The 10310-nt window shown below is 43.9% G+C and overlaps 1 protein-coding gene across 2 annotated transcripts in view; it reads left to right on the forward strand.

Moving 5' to 3' along the window:
- sdc4 (syndecan 4) overlaps positions 1-10030 on the forward strand; it is a 10961-nt gene extending 931 nt beyond the window's left edge. The window contains exons 2-5 of one of the 2 annotated variants that reach the window (XM_024270847.2): positions 7551-7722; positions 7793-7836; positions 7917-8097; positions 9118-10030. In XM_024270847.2, coding sequence (XP_024126615.1) covers positions 7551-7722; positions 7793-7836; positions 7917-8097; positions 9118-9269 — 549 coding nt within the window. In that variant the 3' untranslated portion in view covers positions 9270-10030. The remainder of the gene's footprint in view (positions 1-7550; positions 7723-7792; positions 7837-7916; positions 8098-9117) is intronic. The other variant, XM_024270849.2, reaches the window with a different exon arrangement.
- The last annotated feature ends 280 nt before the right edge of the window (positions 10031-10310 follow it).

Genomic DNA, 10310 nt, shown 5'->3' on the forward strand with positions numbered 1-10310 from the left:
CTGGTGTCACTCTGGATTTAACTTTAATTTCTCAGAACATCAAACTTTACAGAAGAAGAAACGGAAAAGTAAAAGAATAAACAAACAAACATGCATACCAAGGGAATAGAAATGACAGTTACAGATGTTAGACTTTTACAAAGATGGTTACGAGAACTGTTAGCTTTAGAGTCAGAGCTTCTGGAATTAATCAAAACATGATTTAATCTATTTGAATGAAACAGAAAAAAACGTTTACTGTGGATTTAAATGTAGAAAAATGTAAGAAAAGTGCTGCTGCTAACGGTTATTTTAGTAGTCGACTAATCACTGATTATTTTTTCCGATTAGTCGACTATCCGGGTCATGAATAAAGTGGATATAAAGCTCACATCTTAACCATCATTAGTGTAATGACTAATCGACTATTAAATTAGTCGTCTAATGTTTTAATAGTTGGTTTATTCCTGATCAGTCGACTGATCCTTTCAGCCCTAAAGGAGAATAAGATTCACTACATAAAATCTAAACAGACGCTTTATTGATCCCAAGCGGAAACTGGGAGAAAAAAAATAATTTTGGGTTGAAATCACCATAAACGTTAGTTTGGATGAGTTTGTTCACTTCTACCGTTTTTGTTGAATATTCACAGTTCCTGATGCGTTACAGTTTCAGAGTGAAATTACAGAAAGAACAGAAATCTGACTTTGCATTGAGGCCAAATCTGTGCAGTATTTTAAACAAAGCGTCTTTCAATAAGTTTTCTTTGGCAGAATCCATGTTTCCTGTTGACATTGGAAACGTCCAATAAGAGACACAGAAAAACAGAAACACTGTTTTGTTGGAGGACTGCAGATACGAGTCCTGGGCGATATGACGATACATATCGTGTGGACGACAGAAACATGTATATTGTACAATTTTAATCGGAGTATAACTGAAAATGCACTTTACTTTGTATATCGTGGCCAGTGGACACATGCTGTCATTGAGCCGTACATATAATAACTTGTGATAAAGAAATATCATGTTCAGAAACACGCGTGAGAATGTTCATTCTGACACTAGAATACCTGAGTAACAGCGGTTTATTTCTCTGAGGAGTCTGTGGGATTTGGTAGACGTGTAACGGTTCATTTTGACTTGATGTTTGTAGTCGTCGATTCGATTCACTTTCAATCTTTGTTCATTTTGAACAATTCAGTCTAATTCTCTGATCTAAAATCAGCGATCCTTCGATGAGAGAGAAGACTGAGCCGCCTGAGACTTTGGTTACATAAACACCAAATATCCCGTCGCGCATCACCAAGAGGTCTTCTGTCCTGCTGGGTAACTCCTGTATTTCACTCTGGTGACTGCTCTTCTTAAAGTGCTCAACCTGATCACCTTCCATTCCGTTTTCCCGCCCCTCTTTCTGGAATTTGACCCGTGTTGGTCTTTATTAGACATTTTGGTTGAAGCTGTGGAGCCATTTCTGGCTCCAGATTCTGTTCTATCCTTCCATGTGTGATGTCCTTGATGGTTTGTGTTTACATTCTTCCTGCTCTTCACTCTGATGGATTCTTGGTCTCTGTACCCCCCCCCTTCATCTCCCCACACACTGAGGTCAATATTGGTATGTGGCCTCTTCCATCTAATTGGTAACAATGTTCCTCTGCGCCACAATAGAAAACGCTCTGAATGCTAATAACCGTATTTTGAAACACACAATGTGGAGTTGTGTTGTGAAGCTGAGGAGTTGTGTTGTGAAGCTGAGGAGTTGTGTTGTGAAGCTGAGGAGTTGTGTTGTGAAGCTGAGGAATGTATCGGATGTGTATTTTCTGATACCATAGCTGTGCTTAATGAGGCAAACCTCAAGCTCTGACTCCGTTTCTAGCTGTGGTTTTTAGCTGTTCCTGCTCCTTTGGCCTCCATTCCGAACACTCTCTGCCCTTGTATGGTCACAAGTTTAAACACGTATGTGACTGCACAACCGTAGATTGGAGCGGAGCTGGAAAATCACCACAACTGCAACTTCATCCTGGAGTTATCTGAGGTTCTTCTGATGGTAATCTTGTCTAGGAGAAGGTTCATCAGATCAGTGTAGAGTTTTCACAAGGATAAGAATTAAGGAATGCTAATGTTAGTTTGAAACCAGAGCTCAGAAACTCCGTCGTGCGTTTAACCAGTCGGAGGCGGGACTGCGGTCGTTGGTGGAAGGAAACTGCGTTTTCTTTGCCTCACGACTTGATCCGTGTTGCACCAGCAGACCACAGCGTGTTGCCTTTGCAGCTCTGGGGTCGAGTCTTTTCCTTGGATCTTGTTGGAATGCGACTGTTTTTGCATTTGGCCCCCAACCATTAGCAAGAGAATGAGGCTGTTTTGGGATGACTGCGCGCTCTGGAGGGCTGCGTGGTTAAAAGATGGCGTGGAGGGAGGGACCATGATAAATAGTATGACTAGGACGTAATAAAGGTTCCTGCATTGCTGTCCGCTGGCCCATAAAATCCCTTTGGGCTGAGGAATGTTGGCACACAGAGAGAAGGTTTTTGTCCTTCCTGCCAGTGATGGCGAGCGGCGAGAATCTGATCTCCTTCTCTCCTTTGGAGTGCTGCAGATTCTGGCAGAACGAGAATCATATGAATGCAGTTAAAGCTAAAGTCTGTCCTTTCCAGTTTCAGACTTTCCAGTTTCTCTGGAGCTGCTTTCTAGTTAAACATAACATTGAAAGTTTAACCCTGTGAACTCTGCTGGAGTTCTCAATAAAAACCAAAAGGTATCAAAAGATTTCCATTTAGTCTCATTTTATCCCAAAATATAAATGTCTCTGTCGTATCTTGTAAATAGTCTTATCTTTCTACAAATGTTTTTTTTCTTCATGAGGTTTTTGAAGTCTATGGTGGTTTAATAATTGATCGTCCTCTCGTGTTGACATTCAGGAGTGAGAATTTGTGTAAGAATGGTTGAATTTTTTGCTTATTTATCATTTAAATCAGCATAAGTTATGGATGTAACACAAACTCCAGGTTCTCCTTCATGTTTGAGATGAAACATGATGGCAGCATGGTCATCTTTTAGAATTTCATTTATTTTGAAGCAGCTGTTGTTGGCTCCGCCCCCTCTCGGTAGTTCTGTGCGGGCCAGAACTCCCTAGAAACCAACGAGGTCCAGACGGTCCAGTGGACAAATGATGGCTTGATAAAGTGTTTTTGTTTTTTCCCTGATTCATTTTTATACGGAATCATAACTAAACTCCTGAAAACGTCATAGTTGCAGCAATGTTTGTCATTGACAGTAAAGACGTCTATAGAGGCTTGATGCTAATGTTGAATGGGATTTCCCATAGGACAGCTAATGCTAACGCTAACGCTCAGTTGACCTAAACTTACATTCTGACTAAATGATCATCTTTATATGAACTCTCCAAACTGGTTTAAGGAAATGTTTTTAAAGTAACCATGTAACACAGAGTCCGTGTAACTCTGTATGATAATAACAATCGTATTATTTCACTGATACATTTACAGGATTTGAACTGGATCAGATTTTATTTCTTTTAAACGTGTCCAACAGCTGAGCGAACAGATCCGAGCTGAAGATCTTGTGCTGGACAGATTTTCCTGTTAGAATAGAGCGTTTCAGTCTCCTAACACAGGAGGTGTACATTCATATAAACCCCTTTAGTACTTGAGGACAAACTTTAGTTGTATTGATTATTTGTATATGCATTTGATTTTGGAATGAGCGGAAGAGAAGAAGAGAGTGACAAGGGATAAGAGAAAAAAGGGGTCAAGGAAGTTGGAGGATGATTGAGAAGTAGGAGGAGTTAGAAGCACAAAGCAACCAGTGTCTGGAGGTTTATCATCACTACTGTCAGGTGCAGATGGTCGTCTAAAGGGGCGGGGCCTGTAAACACAGACACACCCAAATGTTACAAATATACCTGCTGGCTCCAAAAATCTTCACACATACACGTGTCAACATGTACACAACACAACTGCAGCACACACACACACACACGTAAAGTCTTCATTCTGTCACACATTAGTCCATAGGTGAGCTGACACCTGTGTTCAGGTGAGTGTTCACTCTGGAGGGTTTTTGATCTTTTATGATTTTATGATATAAAGAAGCCAAACGATTGGCGCTTTAACCAAACCAAGAGTCTTTCTGTTGGTGGCGATTAGATCTTCTTTCCATCAATCAGAAGGTTGGGGGTGTACACCTGGATCAGTGGGTTCCTCTGTCCACCGTGTTTTATGGTTTTGGTTCATGACATCCACCTGTCTGCTGCCGTCTGGCTGCTGATGTTCATTGGACAGGAAATGGATTTCACGGAGAAGCTGCAGATAACCTGCACACTCTTACTGTTTGTAGTAGCATCACTGCGCTAACACGCATGTTAGCATGTACGCGGTAACGTTTTGGAGTAAACACTGGTTTGGAAAGAAGCAGCTAAGATTTTCAAATGCATCTGTGATCTGCAGAAGATGTTTAGAGGTTTCTGTTGCTGCTGCGCTCTGCAGTGTTGACTCTGAAAGTCCTGTTTTCTAAGACACTTAGATTGTGGGATGTTGGTTAAAAACGTTAGCATGCAATATGAAACGAGTCTTGGCTGTCTGCTTGGTTTTTTTATTTCAAGGTGTTTAAAACAAATCTTACTGAGACGCTTCTCCCTTTCTCCCATTTCTCACCACATAACTTTTTCTTCTTTCCTTTGACGTAATCATTAAACTCCGTCTTCCAGTAAATGAAGCCGACCGACTGTCAGAAGCTAGACGTGAATGTTAGAGGGAAGATGGAGGCCTGGGGGAGCAAACATGGAAGTGTGAGTCACGCTCGACGGAGTGAGGTGGAAAGATTCCTGCGGCGTGACGCGGCAGACCTGCTCCAACAGGAAACTCCTCCTGACTCAGCTTCATCCAACAGAGACTCCCTCAGACCTGCAGGCCCCAAACTCTGAGCTGAAACCACCAAGGGCTTTTCTGTCCTGCAGCTAGGAGTCGTAAAAAAACAAAACTCCATCTGATCACTCGGAGTGTGTTCAGACTGAAAGAGTCGGCAGGTCTGGTCCAGATCGAGTCCTGAAGCTCGTGTTGGGTCTGTATCCAGACTGTTGTCGAAGGGACTTCACTGTTCCAGAAACAAAACCATGTGACTAAAGATCTCCTCAGTCATTGGCCAGGAGTGATGCAACAAAGAAAAGAATAATGGGCGTCCTACTCTTTGTGTTCCATGTTGTGGTAGTTCATCTGTTCAAACGACCTGAATTTCACTGCGGGATTGTGGGTATCGCTCACATTAGAATGAATTCCTGTTAGCGGAGCTGTTATAATGCTGGAAACTCCCGTGTAAAATGACTGTATAACCAGGAGGCTCAGAGAAAATTCACCACCTGTAAGTGAAGCTGGCCCCGCCTACTTTCTGATGACGAGCTGAAGTTTCATTTAGAACCTCACAGATAAATGTTTGTGGTGTAATCTTAAATTCATGTTCACTTTGAGAATCGTGTTCATGACATTTCTGAACTTTTATGATCTCCAGTAAATGTCCTGATGTTCCGACTCCAGCCGACGGACTGACGACTCAGTAGATCTTAAACCTCTAACACATTTAAAACTGTTGATGTCGTGGTTTGGTGACGTGTGCAGAGGAACACACATTTAGTTCACTATAAAAACAATTTGGCAAACTTAGAAGTTTTTTACAATTTGGAAAGTTTACAACTCGACGTGGAAAGAGTTGAAAAGGTGCTTAGAAAATGTTCTTGAATGTTTTAAGTAAGTTTACTGTCTAATCACGGTCCTTCACTCAGAATCAACCTTAGATACGGTAGCGTGAGAGGGATGAGGTGTCCTCTGTGTCTAGAACCTGCTCTCAGGATGGTGGACGAGTCTTTGGGGAGATTCGGACTCGGACAGACTGGGGGGTCCTTTTGTTTAAGCCTCCTGTGCTCCAGCACTGTTCAAAGCAAAGAGAGGATTACCTTCAGACACTCCCCCTCCAGGCATCAGAACATCAAGGCCCCCCAAGACGACTCATGATGTCCATATTTGGTGCTGCGGGTCGACTCCGCCTTCAGATCCTGGTGGTTTGGTGCTTTTGGAGCGGACAGTAGAAGTCTTGAACTTCCTGTTGCTGAGCTGTGATGAGTGAAGGTTTAGGAAGTAAGGGACTGTTTGAGGTCTGATGGGACAGTTTCTTGGAGCAGGTAGATGGACGACAGTATCTTTGATGGTTTGAAGCTGCAGTTCCTGGTGGACTTTGGTTCAGTCTCCAGTTTGTCCCTCTGACTCCTCAGAGGACGGATCAGAGCAGCCATGACCACGGCCTGCGTGACCACCGCCGCCCCACGGTCGCTGTGCCCGTCTTCTCTAGAAAAACGGCAGACCGTCGTTTTTGGAGTGTAATTTGGAGGTTTTTGCATAGTTTGGTCAGGGCTGCGACTTGTATGTGAACTATCAATAAGAACACCAACCGCGGTCCGTCCGGCTGCTCTGTGAGCGACCCGCTGGACTCATGAGAACCGTCTCGGAGCGACTTCCAGTGAGAGCCGTTGGAAGCTCTTGGATGTAGAAATGCTGCCATCCTGAGAAACTGCAAACGACTGAAGATGTGAATTTGTTACCAATCATGTCCAGACTATGATGCTGATGTTATTCCCACATATTTAGTGCAGCCAACAATCCCATCATAGCGTTGCCCTCAGATCTTAAGCACCTCTAAGGCTAAATGTTGTTGTGTATTAATCAAACTCGTGTCCATGAATAACTGCACGTATTTCAAGAAATTCTGTGTAAAGTCATTTAAGAATAATTAAATCACACTTAAAGGTAGCGCTGCCACGATCACTCGACCAATCGACGTCGATTAGTTGTTACTTTATTCTATGGAGTCAGTGCAGTGAAGTTGAACAAAGTTTTGAGCGTTCAGCACCAAGAACACTTAAAGAACTGTTCCTTGTTTCAGATGCCGACTTCATTTATTGAATCTTGTTTTAATCCCAGAAACTAATGAAGGACAGAAGCTGCTCGGTTCATTAAAGGTTATTATAATTATCATCCTAATTGTCTTTATTTTTAGTTAGTTTAAAGCTGATGATGGTTAAGATGTGAGCTTTACATCCAGTCTATGAATGACCTGATTGGTCGACTACTAAATTAATCGTTTGTGCTCTATTGCATTGAAAGTCTCTACTTCTTCTGTAACTGTTTCTGGTATTTTAGGCAGTTCTGTGCACCTGAAATGGTTCATTCTGGTCCAACATGTGGATGAAAACGTTTGTTATGATCTGATAAAGTTTTTGCTTTAACACATTCATCTTTTTAGCCGTTTGTCCCTTTCAGACTCACAGGCTGCTGGAGCCTAACCTGATGAGTGAAGGCTTCAGGAACCAGAACACGGTTCTGTTCTGATCTTTGATCCGATTAAAGACTGTCCACACGTGTAACTGCAGCTACGGACTGCTTTGGAAAACCGCGTTGTGGTTTCAGAGTCGGCTGTGATTGCGGTTTCTTCAGGAACCGTCTCTGCTGGTGTCTGAAGGTGGAGTTGTTAGACCTGAACCCCCCCTCTGCCCTCTGCTGCCCCAGCAGGTCAGGGAGACGGAGACATGGATGCCCATGAAGTCAACGGCGGCGATCGGCATGTCGACACACCGGGACGACCTGGAGGCATCGGGAGACTCTGAGGACGGCGCCGACTTCAGCTTCACCGACGATGAAGACTACGACAGCTATGGTTTCTCTGGATCTGGAGATGAAGGTTGGTCCTGACGGTTCACTGACTTCTATTGTTGACTGAGACATGAAGCTGAACAAACGTGTTTCCACAGAAACACCCGAGCTTCCGACTGCAAAGTCCAGACCGTCAGTCCGGGTAAGACGCCTTCCTCAGGATCTGGTCTTCCTCAGCATCCGGTCGAGGTCTTGTTGCTCATGTATTTGTATCATTTACAGCCTGACATAAACGACAATAAGATCCCTGAGCTGGACCCCCCAGTGCTCCCTACCATCAATGAGATGGATGTGATCAAGGAGAGCAACGAGATCCCCGGCTTAAAGAAGAGCAGGGAGTCCAACGTGAGCATGTCCCACGCCGGCGAGGACAGCATCCTCAACAAGACGGAGGTCCTGGCAGGTCAGTAGGAACGCCACGGCGCCGACTGGTGTACCGGTACCAGCTGCTGAGTGGATTCATTAAATGGTTTAAGTAAAGCATTCGGGGATAATAGATAAAATAGACGCATATTCCATAATCAATCACAAGCTGATCACTTCAACGGGAGGAAGTGAACTTATATAATCCCATCTGTGTAGATCCCAGTCGAGCCGACCTGAAATCCAGCAGGATCCAAATTCTCCCAAAAAAACACATTTTCACAAACACGATAAAGAAAATGAGGAAAAAAGAAAAACAGAAATTACTGGAAAATGTCAAATAAACAGCAGAGAGAAATTCTTATTCTCTGCCTGGAGCGACTTTAGTGTTTTCATTCAAAAACATCTCGACTAGTCTGTTGACTAAATTTATTCTTGTAGTTTTTATGAAATTACAACTAAAACTTTCATTCTGTGTTGTAAAAACAGTTTGTTGATTAATTTTCTGTTTTTTTCATGATTTTATGTCTAGTGTGTGAATATAACATAGAGAAATGACTAATTTTTGGTATTGAAAATACCAAAAATTCAAAGTTTTAGGTCCCTAAAGAGTTAAAATAATCGTGTTACTGAACAGTTTTGTGTGTGATTTCATATTATGATTATTTGCAGATAATCAGAGGCTGGTGAATAATGAAGCTATCAAAAAGGCGATTAATCGCGATTATTATTATTTTTTAATGATTTATACCCCACGATCACAGATTCAGGTTCTTAAGGATCCTTAAGATCAGTGATGTAACCACATTTCATCCACAGTATATTTCTCATTGAGTTCATATCAAAGACGAGTCGTTTCTATGAATCATCACAAAAATCCTAAATATTTTCACTTGTTTATCATGTGAAGTCACTACATGAATCAGGTAAAACCCAAACGTGTGCAGATGGTGTTCAGGTCATAAATCACTCGTGTTGACCGTGGGCTCGGAGTGAGGCGAGCTTGATGGCGAGCTTGATGGCGAGCCCTCAGTCTCACGCCTGTCTGGTTCTCTTCCAGCTCTGATCGCGGGCGGCGCCGTCAGTCTGCTGTTCGCCGTCCTCCTCATCCTCTTGCTCATCTACCGCATGAAGAAGAAGGATGAAGGAAGCTACGATTTGGGGAAGAAACCCATCTACAAGAAAGCCCCCACCACAGAGATCTACGCATAGATGCCCCTCCCTCTCGACCCCCTCCACATGCACCCCCTGCCCCCCAAACGCCCCATCCGGCCCTCATCCGGCCTCACAGTGCCTCGGCGTGGGTGTTCTCTCACCTCCTCAGAACAGGAAGAATCAGAAAGGACTGACTCCTCCCACCCGACACCTTTCTGGAGCCGCAGGAGGCGGTTCCCACCGCGGTACGCCATAATGCCTCTAGATGATGTTTAGATTCTTATTCCCACGATGAGACGAGGAAACAGAAGACTCTTCCTCCTCCTGCAGTCAAACACTAAAGCTTTTATTTATTCTCCTCTGAACGTTCTTGTGTGATCGGTTTTATTCGACTTCCAGGAGGAGACGGCGGAGATTCTGCAGCAGCTCCAGGTGTAGTTTAGACTCAGACTTCCTGTGAAAGAAGCCGCCACCTCCCGGCGTGCTTCTGTTCTCCCGGTGCAGCAGTCTGTGGGTCTGAGTTCAGCCAATCAGGAGCAGGAGAGTTCTCATGACCGTCATGCAGATCTAGAGCTCCAGCGTGAAGAAACGCCGTCTGAGAGCTGCTGAACGTCAGACCTGGATGAGCACCAATCAAACCTTCCGTTTCTGTTCGCCAATGAGCTTCAGCTGCCTTAATGTTGGAAATATCCCTGCATGTCCAGCATTCAGTGAGGTGTACCGACCGGCGCCGCTCGCCGTCCTGCTTTCTGTCGGACTGCAGGACTTCTCAGCTTTTGTTTTTGTGGAGAATAAGCTACACCTGCCGTCTCCTCCACCTGATGTTCAGGGCAGCACAGTGGCCCTCCAGGGTCTGTAAATAGTCATTGAAATCAGAAGAATTAAAGTTAACGTCGGTACGGCGCCGCCAGCGGGACACAGAAACGCCAAATATTGAAATGCCAAATGGTTTCTGGGCTCACGGTTCACCTGATCCACTGTGACGTTTGACGGTAGCGAAGCTAAAGCGAGCGTTCATCCTGACCACGTTCATCATGTTCATCACGTTCATCATGTTCATCATGTTCATTCATGTTCTCAGATGTTTGTTTTCCTCCG

This window comes from Oryzias melastigma, linkage group LG5 (assembly GCF_002922805.2).
Source record: "Oryzias melastigma strain HK-1 linkage group LG5, ASM292280v2, whole genome shotgun sequence".
NCBI lineage: Eukaryota > Metazoa > Chordata > Actinopteri > Beloniformes > Adrianichthyidae > Oryzias > Oryzias melastigma.